This window comes from Olea europaea, unplaced genomic scaffold (assembly GCF_002742605.1).
Source record: "Olea europaea var. sylvestris unplaced genomic scaffold, O_europaea_v1 scaffold2689, whole genome shotgun sequence".
Taxonomy (NCBI): domain Eukaryota; kingdom Viridiplantae; phylum Streptophyta; class Magnoliopsida; order Lamiales; family Oleaceae; genus Olea; species Olea europaea.
Genome location: NW_019245279.1, coordinates 11,799 through 31,103, shown reverse-complemented (window position 1 = coordinate 31,103; position 19,305 = coordinate 11,799). Strand labels below are relative to the sequence as shown.

The 19,305-nt window shown below is 35.7% G+C and overlaps 2 protein-coding genes across 5 annotated transcripts in view; one reads left to right on the top strand and one right to left on the bottom strand.

Annotated features, from left to right (window-relative positions):
* Positions 1–3,189: 3,189 nt before the first annotated feature.
* On the top strand, positions 3,190–16,333 carry LOC111383431 (DNA annealing helicase and endonuclease ZRANB3-like). Its single transcript, XM_023007542.1, has 13 exons — positions 3,190–3,288; positions 3,373–3,469; positions 3,916–3,982; positions 4,086–4,422; positions 4,523–4,636; positions 4,786–4,890; positions 5,423–5,731; positions 5,903–6,087; positions 6,157–6,259; positions 6,382–6,527; positions 14,515–14,594; positions 15,034–15,209; positions 15,714–16,333. Exons 1-13 carry the CDS (start codon positions 3,190–3,192, stop codon positions 15,849–15,851), a joined length of 1,956 nt encoding a protein of 651 aa, XP_022863310.1. The 3' UTR covers positions 15,852–16,333.
* Positions 16,334–16,576: 243 nt separating this feature from the next.
* The window catches only part of LOC111383430, an 11,508-nt gene continuing 8,779 nt past the window's right edge, over positions 16,577–19,305 (bottom strand). For 2 of the 4 annotated variants that reach the window (XM_023007539.1, XM_023007540.1), the window contains 2 exons: positions 17,727–17,837; positions 16,577–17,210 (listed from right to left, as the gene is read on the bottom strand). In XM_023007539.1, the coding sequence (XP_022863307.1) occupies positions 16,704–17,210; positions 17,727–17,837 (618 nt within the window). In that variant the 3' untranslated portion in view covers positions 16,577–16,703. Of the gene's footprint in view, positions 17,211–17,726; positions 18,000–19,305 lie in introns of all 4 variants that reach the window. The other 2 variants (XM_023007541.1, XR_002700742.1) reach the window with 2 other exon arrangements.

Genomic DNA, 19,305 nt, shown 5'->3' with positions numbered 1-19,305 from the left:
TATTGCTGCCAAGAAAAATTATAGCATCAAATTAAATCTGTTGAAGGATTATGCTTTTTTATTTTTAGAATTTTGTATATGTATTTGAGATGTAAGAGATGGTTGGGTGGCTAGGTAATACTGTAATTGTGGAAGATCCAGAGATTTCTATAGGATTTTTCCCCCTGAACTTCGGCATTGATTTCTTGATTGTAGTTCCCTGAATTTGTGCAGTTTACTTATGGAAAATAGATAGGATTTGATTTTGTAGATAATAATTTCTAATTGTAGACAGAACTTCTTTTTCCTTTTCTATTGACTTTTATTTAGGAACACGTTTTGCAGTCTGTAGCTGTAGGAAACCGGATATGGGAAGTTCCATCAATTAAAGATTATGTGTGATTATGTGTTCAGAATATTTAGAAGGTAGAATTGTTTCTATAGTTAGAAGATTTGTATTTCCTTTTCCTTACTATGTCATGTATTATAAATAGGGTGTGGTAGGCCTTTGTAATAATTCAATTCAATACAGAAAATTATTTCTTCATGGTATCAGAGTTAGGTTTCTAACTTAGCAAATACATGACGGAATTCCCCACTAATAGTAGGGAGTCAACAACCTCTGAAACATCAAGCTTCGAAACAGAGGTTGGTCCCAATTGGCCATCACGGACTTGAAAACTCTTCCTTCCAACTCACGGTGGAGAAGTTGAATGGAAGGAACTACCGTGAATGGGCCCAATCTGTAAAATTGGTTATTGACGGAAAAGGGAAGTTGGTGATGCAGCTCTGTTGCAGAAGTGAAAATTCGAAAATTCCATGGTTACTGCTTGGTTGGTGAATTCCATGAAACGACCATTGATAAGACATACCTTTTCCTCCCGACAGCAAAGGACATTTGGGACTCAGTAAAGGATACTTATATTTTGAAGACTCGTCCCATATTTTCGAAATCGGGACTCGACTCTGGCGGACTTGACAAGGACCCAGGGATGTAATAGAATATTACATGGAAATGGCGAACCTTTGGCAAGAATTAGATCTTAGCATAGAAAAAGAATGGAAGTGCCCAGGTGATTGCTCACTGTACGAGTTAATAACCTAAATGGTCACTGAACTTTGCAAAAAATTTTAATCAGGTCACTGAACTTTAAAAATCACTCAAGTCATCCCTGAATTTTGCAAAATATTTTCATAGGGTCACTGAACTTTGTAAAAGGTTTCCACGAAGTCATTAAACTAAAAATTATACCATTCATCACTGAATTTTAGAAAAACTTTCCCAGGAGTCACTAAGTTTGATGACCCTTGGGAAACTTTTTGCGAAGTTCAATGACCCTGTGGAAATCTTTAGATAAGTTCAGTGATAAATGTAGTTATTTTTTAAGTTCAATGACCCCATGTAAATTTTTTGCAAAGTTCAGTGATGACTTAGGTGATTTTTAAAGTTCAGTGATCCGGTGAAAACTTTTTACTTAGTTTAGTGACCATTTGGATTAACTTTATTGTACAAGAAGATGCGGGAGAATGAAAGAGTATGAATTTCTTGCTGGATTAAATCGCAAATTAGACAATGTGAGACGCAGAATTTTAGGCCGTCGACTCGAAGGTTTTTGCTGAAGTTTGCCGGGAAGAAGCGCGGCGATCAGTGACGATGAAGGAGACGATCGGAGCTTCTGGAGTGACGGGAGAGATGTCAGCCGCCAACTCAAGGAGTAATGGGAGTGGGCCGTTTCTAAAAAACTCTAAATTGGTTGGGCTCAAGTCTGTTGGGCCTGTTAACAATGGGTTGGACACTAGAAGTTTAAAATTAATGGGTTTTGAGCATGGTCTTCAAAATTCTAGTGGAGAGAGTGTATTAAGCTTTTCTTTAAAGGGGGCTACAAATGGGCCAAACCAAAAACAATGGGTACGACAATGGTGTGAACACTGTCGCAGGCCGAGGCATGAAGAAGATACTTGTTAGGAAATTCATGGAAAACCATCGACTGGAAACCAAGGCAAAATATTCGGAACAAGGGGTACTAAGCTGAGACAATAAATTTTACTTCAAATGGTGCATTCAATTCCGAACATACGGAGCAGCTCTATCAGATATTCTCCAGTCTTCAAACATTTAGTTAGTCCTCTTCCAAAGGTCCTTTTGGATTATTGATTCTAGTGCATCCAATCACGACGGATTCATACCAACTATTCTCGTTATACCCAACTTGTGTTGGAGATGTTAAGGTAAAAATTGCAGACGGTTAGTTGCGGGAAAAGGGGGTATTCAAATTTCTGAATCCATAACACTTGATTATGCCCTCCATGTCCCAAATTTGTCCTGTAACCTACTATCTATTAGCCAACTAACAAAAAATTCCAATTGCTCTGCTAATTTCTTCTTTGTTCTTGCGATCTCCACCCCTAAAAAGAACCGCATTTGTCCCAGGTCCTTTATTTCAAATTTTGTGGCTAAGCACTTCTTTAATCTTTCCATCTCTACTATGTTATCCCAGTCAGAATTATATCATCAACATATACAATTAAGATCGCCTTTTTTCTATCTCTGGATTGTTAGAAGAACAAAGTATGATCAGAGTGCCCTTGCTGGTATCCGTGGGTTCTCAATTCTTTTGCAAATCTGTTGAACCATGCTCTGGGTGACCTTGAGACCATATAGAGACTTCCTGAGTTTGCATACTTGATTTTCTTCATTACTTTTGTTGAAGTCTGGTGGTATCGTCATGTATTCTTCCTCTTCCAATTCTCTATTCAGGAATGCGTTCTTAATATTTAATTGTTGGAGGGGCCAATCAAGATTCATTGCTAAGGATAGAAGAACTCGAATTGTATATAGTTTTGCCGCCGGTGCAAATGTTTATGTGTAGTTTATGCATATGTTTATGTATACCCTTTGGCAACTAGACGTGCCTTGTAGCGTTCAATTTTCCAATTAGCCTTGTACTTTACATTGAAGACCTATTTGCATCCAACTGATTTCTTTCCTTTTGGTAGGCTTACTACTCCCCAAGTTTCTTTAGAGCTCTCATTTCTTCCATAACTGCCTCTTTCCATTTTGGTGATGCCAGGGCCTCCTAAATATTTTTTGGAATTTCTGTTTTATCAAGGTTAGCTGTAAAAGCACGAAATCCTGCAGATAGATTGTTATAAGATGTAAATTTTGAAATAGGATGAAGGGTACATGATCGAGTTTATTTTCTGAGAGCGATGGGTAGATCATTATCAGGAGATATGATTGTATTGAGTTTCTCGTCCTCATCAGGTCCGACCACCGGTTCTGACTCTTTTGGTGCCCCAATTGTGTGGGTATCCTTATACTTTGATTTAGGCTTCCTTGAGTAAACTAGAATCTTCTTGTCACTTTGTTTTCCGATTTCTCCCCCTGAAAAGGAAGAAAGTTGGAAGTATTTACTGATGCAGACTATACTAGATCGATTGAAGACAAAACATCCACCACTGGTACTGTACCTTTGTGTGGGGAAACTAGGTAACTTGAATAAGCAAAAACAGAATGTAGTAGCAAGAAGTAGTGCTGAGGTTGAATTTAGATCAGTTGTACAAGAGATATGTGAAGGATTATGGATAAAAAAAACTCTTAGAAGTACTGAAAATTGACATAGAACATCCAGTTAAACTTTGTTGTGATAACAAAGCAACTATCAACATTTCTCTCAATCCAGTTCAACATGATAAAACCAAACATGTAGAGGTTAATAGAAACTTTATTAAAGAAAAGGTGGAAGATGGAACCATTTGTATGACTTAAGTCCCTAGTGTAGACATTTTTACCGAAGGATTACCCTGACAAAACTTCGATGAACTCAACTGCAAGTTGAACATGATTAACATATATAGTTCAACTTGCGGGGGAGTGTAGGAAACCGGATATGGGAATTTCCATCAATTAAAGATTATGTGTGATTATGTGTTCAGAGTATTTGGAAGGTAGAGTTGTTTCTACAGTTAGAAGATTTGTATTTCCTTTTCCTTACTATGTTGTGTATTATAAATAGGGTGTGGTAGGTCTGTGTAATAATTCAATTCAATACAAAAAATTGTTTCTTTAGTAGCCTATAAATAAGCTCATGTATTCTATATTTTAGTATGACAGAAGATGATAGTTTTCTCTCTACAACACTAAAGTTTCCTTTATTTACATGTCTGGGTATTAATAAATTGGGTTCTTATGCCACACAGGTTGACAGAGTTTCCCATCTTGAAACTACTGGAAAAATTTTTGAGGAAAGCAAACAATTTTTGCCAGATATTACAAAAGATACTGGTATAACTGAAATAAAGGTTCTGCAACCTCATAGTGTTCACTCTGATCAAGAGTCAGAGCCTCATAAGGATGTGTGCGACTCACATGTGGTGGTGAATGATGAGGAACATAATAAAACTAATATTGTATCATCTCAGAGAGATAGGCTTCATCTTGAGGTAGTGAATTTAGTGTTATAGTTTCTTTTACTTCTCTTCAGAAATGATCTTTGACTTTATTCCTTACTGTGTTTCCTGTTATCTGGATGAAAATCGAAAGCACACTTTTCCAAGATATGAAGAGTCTGCCCCCTTAGCTAAATCTGAAGCTGCTAGCAGAATTGGTTCTCATAGTTTAGAAGAAGCAAGTGATGTTGAGGACCAATTGCTGAAGGTAAGGCATGGATCTTTATGCTTTTCTAACACAAACAGATCAAGCAATAACTTTTTTTTAATTGTTTATTTCTTTCAATCTTTCTATGAATTTTTCTCTCTGTTATAACTTGAATGTTGGATGGTTTTGCATCGGAAAATCGGGTAAAGAAGATGTTTCCTGATACAAAATTAAATGATGATGGTTATGGATCTGCCAAGTTAATTGAATCTGGAGCTGATAGCTGTAATCAATCTACCACACTCCGCTTTGAGGTAAACTATTGACACATTTTTGGTTAAGTAGGTTATTATCATTGGAATCTTTTAGATTCTATTCCTTGAGAAACGCAAAGAATTACTGGGTTGACTCTTAATGCATGATTTAGATAGTTGGCTATATGTGTGAAGACTGAAGTCTTATCATGTATTCTTCAAAAACCCACATTAACATACTATGGTTATGTGGTTAGTTCCTTCAATTTTTAATCTAAACCCAGTGAAAACAGAAAACTGGAATTACTTTTTCACAGAAAAATGTTGGCTTGTTGCTGAAAACTCCTGCTACTAAAGCATTGCCAAAGTCTCTCATCTCTGTCTTCCCCATATCTACTCAATAATTAGAAACATCTTGTCCAAGGAACAAGGATTTATAATTGTCGGTCTCAAATTTCAGAATGCTTTTGTATTCCATGCAAAATATAATACATAAAAGAATAATGATGTGTTTCTTTGTGCCTCATAAGCATCAAAGAGAAGCTGATGACCGTGTAGTTATTGATATTTTCCTGAAAACTTTCTATTTCAGGTTAGCCAATACACTGGAAGGATCCACTTATACTTTTGCTCTCATGGATTAGATTCAAGACCAAGGCCACTTTTTCAAAATTTCCTACCAGAGGAATTTGAGTTGCATCCTATTGTGGAGGACAATGAGAAAAGGAAGTGCAAATATATCAAAGATGATCCAAGATTTAGATCTGCCATTATTGAATTCATCCACGAATGGAACAAGTTGAGGCCTATTGAGAAGAGAAAATTATCTGGCAAACCTCTACAACTTCCATTGTCTAATGAATTGTGCTATTTGAATGAAAGTCTCAACCATGATAATGAGGTGTGTACGTGTAATATATTCTCCATTTTAGGTATTGTAGCCAGCCAATTTCAACTTACTGAAACATGTTTAAATACATCTGTCAACTGTTGACCTACAGCCATTGTTTCATGAGATGCTTTTAATCCTACAAGAATTTTGTTGACCAACAATCACACTGTTCTCTCTTAGGGATTGCTGAAGGAACGAAGCAAGAGGCGCAAAACACCTTTGCTGGAGATAAGCCATCCATTACCATCAAATGCTGCTTGGAGAACAGTCAAACTCCATAGGGATCATAAAAAGGAGAAACTTTACTTACAGGGATGGTCTGATATGAATGAACCACTCTGCAAGCTCTGTCAGACTCCTTGCAAGTATGGCTAATTAACTTCTCTTTTTTCTCTAGAAGAACTTGGCATGAGTGTGATTATTCTCAATGGCAGGAAAAATATGGCCAAGACGCCTCAATACTTTGAGGACCTCTTCTGTTGTTTGGGATGCTATGAAGAATATAAATCAAGAACTAGCTATAGATATCTTCGTGAGGTTTGGACTTGGATCCTACCTTACTGCTATATTTTAACTGTATAATATAATTTTAAGGTTCTGTTGGCTAGAAAAATTTCTGAACTCATTACTGGAATTAACATTGGGAGGTGGTTGTTTAGGGGCTTTTCCAAATTGAACGTGGTATCTGTACCAATTGCTGTTTACACTGTCACAAACTCGTTGAGCACTTGAGACCTTTATCATTAGAGAAACGAAAAGACTATATCAAGAAAGTGGCTCCTAATATAGCAAAGCGCAAGAAACTGTAAGTTCTTGCACATAATTATCAAGTTACTTTGTAAATCTGTCGTATTAAAGTTCTTTATGGCTTCTAGTTTATAGATTTTTCCCTGCTTTTCACATGCATTCATCTATATATGGTATACCGTTTTCATTCATTTACACGATAAAGCTATCCTTGCCATTGAATACATTTACAAGCATGTCACTGTTAAGCTTAACACCATCATATGGTGAACCACTATGAATCATTAACTTCACGAATAGTTACACTTTATGGACTTGGAATGTATACAGTGGTACCTGTGATCCTTTGAGGACTTGTTAAATTTGGGGATTAGGACTTGGCTTATTTGTACTTGGTTGATAACACTTTGCCACTTTGCCTCTTAAAAGTTAGGTGGTTTTTGGTTCTGGTTGTGACTATGTTTGGGTTAGAAAGGAGGCAGGAGATGCCTTTGTGCAGGTAGTCTCGGCTTGGTGTCGATAGTCATCATAAGAAAGTATACAATAAAATTCAAGAATCAAAGCAGAGGAATATTCCCTCCTACCTGAATATTGCTGCCAAGAAAAATTATAGCATCAAATTAAATCTGTTGAAGGATTATGCTTTTTTATTTTTAGAATTTTGTATATGTATTTGAGATGTAAGAGATGGTTGGGTGGCTAGGTAATACTGTAATTGTGGAAGATCCAGAGATTTCTATAGGATTTTTCCCCCTGAACTTCGGCATTGATTTCTTGATTGTAGTTCCCTGAATTTGTGCAGTTTACTTATGGAAAATAGATAGGATTTGATTTTGTAGATAATAATTTCTAATTGTAGACAGAACTTCTTTTTCCTTTTCTATTGACTTTTATTTAGGAACACGTTTTGCAGTCTGTAGCTGTAGGAAACCGGATATGGGAAGTTCCATCAATTAAAGATTATGTGTGATTATGTGTTCAGAATATTTAGAAGGTAGAATTGTTTCTATAGTTAGAAGATTTGTATTTCCTTTTCCTTACTATGTCATGTATTATAAATAGGGTGTGGTAGGCCTTTGTAATAATTCAATTCAATACAGAAAATTATTTCTTCATGGTATCAGAGTTAGGTTTCTAACTTAGCAAATACATGACGGAATTCCCCACTAATAGTAGGGAGTCAACAACCTCTGAAACATCAAGCTTCGAAACAGAGGTTGGTCCCAATTGGCCATCACGGACTTGAAAACTCTTCCTTCCAACTCACGGTGGAGAAGTTGAATGGAAGGAACTACCGTGAATGGGCCCAATCTGTAAAATTGGTTATTGACGGAAAAGGGAAGTTGGTGATGCAGCTCTGTTGCAGAAGTGAAAATTCGAAAATTCCATGGTTACTGCTTGGTTGGTGAATTCCATGAAACGACCATTGATAAGACATACCTTTTCCTCCCGACAGCAAAGGACATTTGGGACTCAGTAAAGGATACTTATATTTTGAAGACTCGTCCCATATTTTCGAAATCGGGACTCGACTCTGGCGGACTCGACAAGGACCCAGGGATGTAATAGAATATTACATGGAAATGGCGAACCTTTGGCAAGAATTAGATCTTAGCATAGAAAAAGAATGGAAGTGCCCAGGTGATTGCTCACTGTACGAGTTAATAACCTAAATGGTCACTGAACTTTGCAAAAAATTTTAATCAGGTCACTGAACTTTAAAAATCACTCAAGTCATCCCTGAATTTTGCAAAATATTTTCATAGGGTCACTGAACTTTGTAAAAGGTTTCCACGAAGTCATTAAACTAAAAATTATACCATTCATCACTGAATTTTAGAAAAACTTTCCCAGGAGTCACTAAGTTTGATGACCCTTGGGAAACTTTTTGCGAAGTTCAATGACCCTGTGGAAATCTTTAGATAAGTTCAGTGATAAATGTAGTTATTTTTTAAGTTCAATGACCCCATGTAAATTTTTTGCAAAGTTCAGTGATGACTTAGGTGATTTTTAAAGTTCAGTGATCCGGTGAAAACTTTTTACTTAGTTTAGTGACCATTTGGATTAACTTTATTGTACAAGAAGATGCGGGAGAATGAAAGAGTATGAATTTCTTGCTGGATTAAATCGCAAATTAGACAATGTGAGACGCAGAATTTTAGGCCGTCGACTCGAAGGTTTTTGCTGAAGTTTGCCGGGAAGAAGCGCGGCGATCAGTGACGATGAAGGAGACGATCGGAGCTTCTGGAGTGACGGGAGAGATGTTAGCCGCCAACTCAAGGAGTAATGGGAGTGGGCCGTTTCTAAAAAACTCTAAATTGGTTGGGCTCAAGTCTGTTGGGCCTGTTAACAATGGGTTGGACACTAGAAGTTTAAAATTAATGGGTTTTGAGCATGGTCTTCAAAATTCTAGTGGAGAGAGTGTATTAAGCTTTTCTTTAAAGGGGGCTACAAATGGGCCAAACCAAAAACAATGGGTACGACAATGGTGTGAACACTGTCGCAGGCCGAGGCATGAAGAAGATACTTGTTAGGAAATTCATGGAAAACCATCGACTGGAAACCAAGGCAAAATATTCGGAACAAGGGGTACTAAGCTGAGACAATAAATTTTACTTCAAATGGTGCATTCAATTCCGAACATACGGAGCAGCTCTATCAGATATTCTCCAGTCTTCAAACATTTAGTTAGTCCTCTTCCAAAGGTCCTTCTAGTTCTCTAGCTCATACAAAATATAAAACCTCTTGGATTATTGATTCTAGTGCATCCAATCACGACGGATTCATACCAACTATTCTCGTTATACCCAACTTGTGTTGGAGATGTTAAGGTAAAAATTGCAGATGGTTAGTTGCGGGAAAAGGGGGTATTCAAATTTCTGAATCCATAACACTTGATTATGCCCTCCATGTCCCAAATTTGTCCTGTAACCTACTATCTATTAGCCAACTAACAAAAAATTCCAATTGCTCTGCTAATTTCTTCTTTGTTCTTGCGATCTCCACCCCTAAAAAGAACCGCATTTGTCCCAGGTCCTTTATTTCAAATTTTGTGGCTAAGCACTTCTTTAATCTTTCCATCTCTACTATGTTATCCCAGTCAGAATTATATCATCAACATATACAATTAAGATCGCCTTTTTTCTATCTCTGGATTGTTAGAAGAACAAAGTATGATCAGAGTGCCCTTGCTGGTATCCGTGGGTTCTCAATTCTTTTGCAAATCTGTTGAACCATGCTCTGGGTGACCTTGAGACCATATAGAGACTTCCTGAGTTTGCATACTTGATTTTCTTCATTACTTTTGTTGAAGTCTGGTGGTATCGTCATGTATTCTTCCTCTTCCAATTCTCTATTCAGGAATGCGTTCTTAATATTTAATTGTTGGAGGGGCCAATCAAGATTCATTGCTAAGGATAGAAGAACTCGAATTGTATATAGTTTTGCCGCCGGTGCAAATGTTTATGTGTAGTTTATGCATATGTTTATGTATACCCTTTGGCAACTAGACGTGCCTTGTAGCGTTCAATTTTCCAATTAGCCTTGTACTTTACATTGAAGACCTATTTGCATCCAACTGATTTCTTTCCTTTTGGTAGGCTTACTACTCCCCAAGTTTCTTTAGAGCTCTCATTTCTTCCATAACTGCCTCTTTCCATTTTGGTGATGCCAGGGCCTCCTAAATATTTTTTGGAATTTCTGTTTTATCAAGGTTAGCTGTAAAAGCACGAAATCCTGCAGATAGATTGTTATAAGATGTAAATTTTGAAATAGGATGAAGGGTACATGATCGAGTTTATTTTCTGAGAGCGATGGGTAGATCATTATCAGGAGATATGATTGTATTGAGTTTCTCGTCCTCATCAGGTCCGACCACCGGTTCTGACTCTTTTGGTGCCCCAATTGTGTGGGTATCCTTATACTTTGATTTAGGCTTCCTTGAGTAAACTAGAATCTTCTTGTCACTTTGTTTTCCGATTTCTCCCCCTGAAAAGGAAGAAAGTTGGAAGTATTTACTGATGCAGACTATACTAGATCGATTGAAGACAAAACATCCACCACTGGTACTGTACCTTTGTGTGGGGAAACTAGGTAACTTGAATAAGCAAAAACAGAATGTAGTAGCAAGAAGTAGTGCTGAGGTTGAATTTAGATCAGTTGTACAAGAGATATGTGAAGGATTATGGATAAAAAAAACTCTTAGAAGTACTGAAAATTGACATAGAACATCCAGTTAAACTTTGTTGTGATAACAAAGCAACTATCAACATTTCTCTCAATCCAGTTCAACATGATAAAACCAAACATGTAGAGGTTAATAGAAACTTTATTAAAGAAAAGGTGGAAGATGGAACCATTTGTATGACTTAAGTCCCTAGTGTAGACATTTTTACCGAAGGATTACCCTGACAAAACTTCGATGAACTCAACTGCAAGTTGAACATGATTAACATATATAGTTCAACTTGCGGGGGAGTGTAGGAAACCGGATATGGGAATTTCCATCAATTAAAGATTATGTGTGATTATGTGTTCAGAGTATTTGGAAGGTAGAGTTGTTTCTACAGTTAGAAGATTTGTATTTCCTTTTCCTTACTATGTTGTGTATTATAAATAGGGTGTGGTAGGTCTGTGTAATAATTCAATTCAATACAAAAAATTGTTTCTTTAGTAGCCTATAAATAAGCTCATGTATTCTATATTTTAGTATGACAGAAGATGATAGTTTTCTCTCTACAACACTAAAGTATTGCATCTTTCTATCGGTGCTTTGGTTCCCCTTTAGAATAGAAGTCCTGAATCTGTTGTGTTGTTTTTTCCTCCAGTTCATACGAACTGAAATTATCTGGTACATATTATCAGATATTCTAGTTTGTCCCAGTGATTTTATTGCGTCATTATTGTCGATGTCGATCTCAATCATTTAAACTATATATCCATGGGAAATCCATATACGAATATATGACTGGTCGACTAAGGCACCTGAAGAAGATGACCCTAAGTTCTAGACTTGGGATTCTGAAAGCTTGATGATTATGTCGTCGCTAATCAACTCCATGGAGTTGGAGATTGGTCAGACTTGTATGTTTCTACCCACCATAGAAGCTATATGGGCGAGGATGGCAATAAGCTGAGCCAAATTGAGTCGGCTCGGCCCTTAGACTCACAAGCTCAGTTTGTGTCCACAAACTAGTCTCGATTCCGGTACTTTGACTTGTGGGCTGAGCTAAGCTGTTCATGAGTCCATGATCATTTTCATTATTTTGAAAAGAAATTAATAACAGAAATTAAAAAATTCAGAATGAAATATGGTGCTAATAATTTGAAACCCTCTTTTTAGGGTTTTGGATAAGCTAATTTTAACATAGGCGGAGTTAAAATTGTACACGAATAGGCTATTACGTGTACAATTTTTTCTATAAAGTCTAAAAACCAATAAACTAATGTTAAAAATACTTACAAATCTTGAAGTTAGATCTTGAAAATCTTCGGCTATTAATCTGTCCACTTTATCTTGATTCGGAGCTCTACATCTTCTCAATCTTTTAAATATTTTAAATTCTCTATTATGTTTTCTTTGATTTGTAATCAAACAGAATCCTGCCACCTACATTAAAAGCAAACTTCGATGCTATAGTACATACTAGAGTTGTTAGTAGATCATGTGCTATAATAGACACAATTGGATATTCACCTCGTTCATTATCTACCACCAAAATATGTCAAAATAATTTCTTTTTTCCTCATCTAAAATACTATGAATGTCGTCTGCAAAATTTCACCTGTAACGAAGTACTATAATGTTGAGTACCCGTACAAGAACTAAAGTATCTCTATAAATTGTTGTTATGTGACGAAGAAGTAACTTTGCCACATAGGGTTGTCAAACGTTCGTACCATTCTTTTCGACATATAGCTCTTACATCTTATATAAACTTTTCTCTAAATTACCGTGTGTAACTCAAGACCCATAAGTTAATTTGTTTGAAATTGCAAATACAATGTGTTTTACATCCTTTAAATTAAACCTAGGGTTGACTACTAAAGTTAACAAAAATAAAGTAGGCAATTTTTCTCAATATTTTCTAAATTTAGCCTTCATTGCTTACAAAATATTAGAAAATAGGAAATGTTTTGTGCCTATTGAAATTATAAAAAATATAATAAAAATGAGTAAGAATAAGTGGATTGGTAGGATAATATATGCCTGAACATGCGTTTGTAGCACCAAAAACCTTTTGAAAAATTTCTCATGTGATATGGAAATTTCTAGTCATAGTCGTGTAAATAATTTCTACATCGTGTGAGTGTTGATTGTTGTAATAAGTAGTAATGAGATTTTTGTAAATTTCACAAAATTTTAGTATGAGATAAGATGAGTTCCATCTATGGTCTACATATGTGATAAATGTTCTTGCTTTTAGTCCATTTTCTATGCATAAATCATCGAATACTTGTGTGTTAGGGGAGATCATAATAAAGTTAAGAGCGTACCTAATTTTTTTTATTGTCTTTTTATAAGTTTTAGCCCATCTTTGGTACTTCAATTAAAAATATGACAAACGTAACAGACATGAAATAGTATACCACCAAAATTTTAGTTAGGTTGTCCAGTTAATTTTTCAATGAACTATTGTGTTGATTGACACATTGTTGAAAGTAAAACCGTGGATTTTAGTTTCACAACTAAATTCTCTAATAATATTCATTAAAACATTAAACATATTTAGTTCATTATGGGGAATATTCAATTACTTTAGATACATCAATTTATTTATTTATTTATTATTTTTTTGGGGGTATATTTTTCACTGTTTATCTATGTAATGTGCATTAGAAACTATGTAACCTTTATGGTTATTATTGAATCACAAGTCAAACTAATAAATGATAAAACATCAGTATACCTATTTAATGTACACATTATCCAAGCCTTTTTTAATTGTATAAATAGCATCTGAACGAAGAGTGTTTCTAGAATAGGGTTTGTACTTCGGTTGAAGTTATTTTTGTATAAAGTTGGTCAAGTTAATTCTTCCCACCATGCTAAGCGGAAACTCACCACTAGTACGAACATCTCCATGCCTTTCGTGCATATTCTCTTGCGAAATGACCCAGTTGTTAAGATTAGTACTAGAACTTACATAAGGAGAACTGTGTGATTGCTACATCATTTATAGTGTCTATTTAGATGGGTTGTGTTGATACCCTTTAGCCAAGCTAATTTCACTTTTCAGTATTTATATAGTGCTTTTTGCCCTGATTGTCCGTCTACTATTGCACCCGTAGCTATTTGTTTGTTCAGTTGTCATTTGTTACTTGAACCAATTGTCACCATTTCATCATCTTCTTCAAAATCATCCAAATCCATCATCCTGGTTGATTGGATTCATTCTCCCTTAGTCATCACCCAAATCATCTGGAATTGTAAAATAATTTAGACCATTGAAATCATGGTCTTATAAGGGAGTAGTTTCTGGAGTGTTGGAAGCACCAAAGAATTGGTTGAACTCACCAGTTTCCAACAATATATGGTAATCCATTTGGAATAATATGTGGAAGGAAGATGTAGAATTGCAAAATATAATTTATGCTTGAGTTGGACACAAATAACTCCAATAAGTAAATTTAGAGATAATAAAACTTTAGATTGCACATTTAAAGAGCTAATATGGAGGTTAAATAACAATTTTTGCTTTTCTAGTGACTTGGATCTAGGACATGTTTTGCAGTCTGTATTTTTAGCCAATAAACAGGTTCATGTTTCTGCATTTTAATATAACAGAAGATGAAAGTTCTCTCTATATTACTAAAGTTTTCATCTTTCAGTAATACATAAATAAATTGTCGTTGAGGGGTGACATCTCAACACAGTTACCAAAAATTCATATCCATTTTATGCTTTTATCCACATATAGAATAACTGATTATAGGGGTCATTGGATCCGAGGCATATGAATTGCAGTGATTACCTTTATCCCTCCCGTCTCACTTCTATTTTGATCTTCTTTTAAAATTTGGAATTATTTGTTTGGTTTTCACAGTCTGGATAAGCTCGTTCATGATCCTACAGAAGGCAATGCATGGCACGCGGACCACATTATACCTGTCTATCGAGGGGGAGGTACGTTATAGTCATACCTTCAAGATTGTTTTAAGAATATCTCTTCTCCCAGTTTCATTTATGACAAATGTCTAAGATGATTTAATAAGTAAAAAAAGAAATTCATGTTAATGTTGTACATTTGTCATATGACCATAAATGTAGAATTTTAAATGATAAATAACTAAAAGATTATGATTTGAGGCAAAATGGGTTCTTGCCATTATGATCCTCTTCTTCCAAGACCCAAGTGGCCTTCTTTTCCTTTCAAGACCTCTTAATATTTCTGGCCATTTGACTACTTATTTTGCTTGATCATTTGGTTCGTATATTTGTGAAATGGGAGGTCGATCCATGTGATACCACTGCCCACTGGTATTTGAGCTTCAATCCTCTGGGAGATTAGTCTGGTGAATTCTTTCTTTTTATGTTCTTGATACGACTTCTCTAAGTTCTTCAGGTGAATGCAAGCTAGAAAACATGAGGACCCTTTGTGTTGCTTGTCATGCTGACGTTACTGCTGAACAATGTGCTGACCGACGTAAGACGAGGAATAAGGCAAAAAACCTACTCAAAGGCATTACGAGTGGCCTCATTAATGAGGAAAAGCCCAGGCCAATTGATCTTGTACTGGAGGTACGGTGATTATCACAAAATTAGTGTTCTTTGCTTTAACAACTAGCATTAATTTATACATTGAACATGGTTTCATAATAGTATTTGAGTGCAGTCGGTTTATGCTTGGTTTGGAGATCACCTAATGACACGGACACACAGATTGTGCATTGGTCAAGACATTGGTCTATATTCAGTTCTGATATGCAATCAACACTATGGTTTTCTTCAATAACATGTGGAGATACGTACTATGATATTTGTAACTTAGTGTGGCTAGAACATGAATGAAACTCGATATTTTAAAGATAAAAGATGTATGTATGGAAAAGCTTAAATTATAATTTAAGTTGGTCAAACTTATTTTTTCATTCATATATATCCTAGGACCTCAACTTAATACTCACTTTTTATCCATATATTTCGTAGGATTCACAACTTATAAGCACTTAAAGTAAATCACTTTTATCTGCTTCTTATGTTACTTATTTTGACTACGTTCTATGAATTTTTTTGCATTTGTAGCGTTTCAAATTTCAGGGCTACAAAGAGTCAGAAATTCAACCAAAGAGTGTGGAGGATGATCTGTTAGTTGAGGTTCCTGGGAGTGCATATTCTGGAGTAAATGTTACTAGAACCGAAGAAAAATCAAGAGCAAGTTAAGCCCATGAGTTCTTCAGAAATTATGTGCTCTGCTAGTGAAGCCTCCAAAGTCATTCCTACAGAGACAAGGAAAAACCCAGAACCAGAAGATCCCTGTAATTCCTGCAAAATCAATATATGCTGATAGCCAAGCATCGGAATTTGTACAATGAAAAAGGAAGTTGATAACAGTAAGTTTACGTTCAATTTAAACGATATCCTGATGCAAAGGTTATCCTCCGTCTTGGAAGCTCTTGCAGTGTTTGTAGTATGTTATGGTCAAATTACCTTGAAATATTAAAACAAATATGTCAATAGTTTTTGCAGAAATTGCAGCCATTCTTGTTTGGTGCTCAAAACAAGCTCAAAGTAGTTTATATTGTATCAGATACTGATTGTTCTGGTTTGAAACTGATTTTGAACTAACAAATCTTGACATTCATACTTGTAATACTTGTTCAGAGCCTTTCCATTTGCTCCAAATGAAGTGGTTCTTACAGATATTATTGCTTTGTTACAATATGTTAATTGTGTTTCGTGCCATTTTGTTCTAGAAATGAGAACAAAATAATCCATGAACTAGTATCTATTGCTGTGTCAACAAGATTTTAATTAATGAGAATGCTTCATTCTACTTCAAAGTTCAAGATTTTAACTCCATTTTTTTCTGGTTTAATTTACCTGAAGGTCATCGCGTCTATTGCAGTATTACACTAATCACCACTGAACTTCATTTCAACAATTTGTATGAAAATAAATTTATATGATATAAGTCATTTCCATACAAGGTTTTATAATACCAAAGTTTCTCCATTTCTTTTCATTGTAAAATGTGCTGTTCATGAATTCCCTCTAAACATACAAGCTTCCATATCAATAATCACCTTCGCTTAGCCCGGTTGTTTCAGCTGCAAAAAACTGCTCTGCTTTGTTGATGAAGCTTATGGGAAATCTCAACATTAAGGCAGAAGTTTCAGACGAAGATTGACCAGTCCCCAAACACACCTCTTCACAAAGCTTTGCAGCTTTGGTGTCTTTCAGGTTTCGCGCCTTCATTGTTCTCATATTACTGGCAGGCAGAAACCCTCTCTGGGGAACTCCTCGACTGCTTCTTAGATTGTTTCGGTATGATTTCTGGGACGCATCAACCGGTAGTTTTTTAAATTCAAGAGCAGACTCTTCTGCTGGCGTGCTGTTTAAGGTCGAATTGCACTGACTGTTTTTGCATGATTTGAGCAAGGAAAGAAGCATGTCCACACTGAGTTCCTGCTGAATAACATCCTTGTTTTGTTCACATCCAAATGAGGTAGCCACCAATGTGCCGGCTAATATTGGCATCAACTCGGGATCACTAAAGAACACAAATGGCAAATCGCAGACCTGTGTTACAGGTCGGATAAATTAGATTCTTTAATCCAACATTCGAGATATTTGCGATATACAACACGTTTGGCCAAGCTTAAATGTACTTAAGTCGCCTTAAGTAATATGTTCTTGTGAAAGTTTCTAAAGTTTTGACAGCAAGGTACGGAACTCTTAATAAGTTCTGGCCAACACAAAGTATTTATTATTATAACTTAATTTCTCATCCGTAACCTAGTTATAATTACACACAGGTCGGATAAATTAGATTCTTTAATCCAACATTCGAGATATTTGCGATATACAACACGTTTGGCCAAGCTTAAATGTACTTCGCCTTAAGTAATATGTTCTTGTGAAAGTTTCTAAAGTTTTGACAGCAAGGTACGGAACTCTTAATAAGTTCTGGCCAACACAAAGTATTTATTATTATAACTTAATTTCTCATCCGTAACCTAGTTATAATTACATTTTTTAAAGCTTAGGTGAACATACATACATGCAAGTATGAAATTTCATTACAAATTCACTGACCTTGTGAAGGATGGTCGGGCTCTTTCCCCAGCGAAGGACAGCTTGATTCTCAGGATGGAACAATGCAAAGTATCCAAGAAGAACCAAACATTCCAGCAAAAGCTGACCAATCTGAGAAACGTATAACATCGAAAATATAATATCTCAAAACTTATTTGTGACCTCCCTAGATTAATACAAAACTAATTCACAAATATCGGAGTAACAGTAATCAACTGACATGGACCCAACATCACCTTTTCCTTTCACGTGTAAAATGTTCCGCCTTTTTTCCTGATAATTTAGCAAATGGTGGTAGAAAAAGCGACTAAATACAAATAAAAATGGATATTAAGTGAATGTAATAAAAAATGGTAACCAAAGTGAAACTAACACTATGAGTTGGGTTGGCTAGAAGGATCAGGGGTGAAAGGGCTTACATTTTATCTAGGATTAGGGTTAAATCTTGCAGATAGAGATGGAAGTGTAATAATTCTTTGATTTTGGGCTTTGAATTTGAAATTTTAATCGCATATGTAAAAAATTTGAGGTAATCTAATGCTTAATGGAATTTTGTGTAAAATAGATATAATAAAAAATCAGGCTTCTTCCCCCATTCATTCTTATCAAATGGCCATAATAGCCATCGCCACCGAGAGCGAAGAACCAGTATGCTGCTGCCACCTTGACATATTCAATTTCATTGCAGGTGGCAGGGGAAGATGGGGCCGGTGGCGGTGTTGGGAGTTGGGCAGATGGGGGAGAAGAATGAATTCTTTTCCTTTTCAGTTTGTTCCTTGTTCGACAAATTTTTGCGGTACTTTTTTTTTCTCGATAAATATTTAGTTTTATGTAAGAGCGTAAAAGTCCTTTTAGAGAAATTTTGAGTTTTTAACTATCAAAGTAACGTTTGGTCATGTGGGAACCAACCTTAATGATCAATAGGTTGGGGAGTCAAAACTCAGTTTTAAAGGTTAGGGAGATAGTGTCACACTAAAGGAAAGGTTGGGGAGCTAAGCCTAATTTTTCCAAAATAAAATCAGTAGTCTGAGAGAGAGATGAGCAGAAGTGACATATTTTCTCTTATTGGGGGACTTGCTGGTCGGGAACTAAATCATATTTAATTGAGATTAGAATTGGTATGGACCTAAAGAACTTAGGCATAAGATAAACAGTATTTAAAATTTTTATAGTGATTAGTGAAAAAGAAGGAAAATTCCAGCTGACGTCCCAAACCTATGTGAAGTAGAGAATTGAGGTCCCCAACATTCTATTTGGAGCACATGGCTCATTAACTGTTGTTCTTTACAGCACTTTTGGTCCCTAATGGATGGAAACCATCCATTTCCATTTAAAAAGACAATAACACACTTATTTTGAATTAAAAGAAGAAATGGAAAAGGAAAAGATAAAGACTGAGATTTAATGGTGGCGCTCCTACATCAAATAGACAGTGAGTTTAGATAAACACGAAGAGAATTGAACCCATACTATGAGAGAACTAGGAGAATAACATTAAGAAATCAATACCCCAAAAATTCTGATATATGCAATTTTGAGTTTGAGAAATTGTTTTTAATTGGAGTTTTGGGGGTGGGGG

What these genes read in the sequence shown, in the direction of transcription:
- LOC111383431 (XM_023007542.1), top strand. Translation starts at nt 3,190, where the DNA reads ATGGGTAGATCATTATCAGGAGATATGATTGTATTGAGTTTCTCGTCC. An exon ending in CTACCACACTCCGCTTTGAG is followed by an intron (nt 4,891 to 5,422) that starts GTAAACTATTGA and finishes TTTCTATTTCAG; the next exon opens with GTTAGCCAATACACTGGAAG. An exon ending in ATAGCAAAGCGCAAGAAACT is followed by an intron (nt 6,528 to 14,514) that starts GTAAGTTCTTGC and finishes TGGTTTTCACAG; the next exon opens with TCTGGATAAGCTCGTTCATG.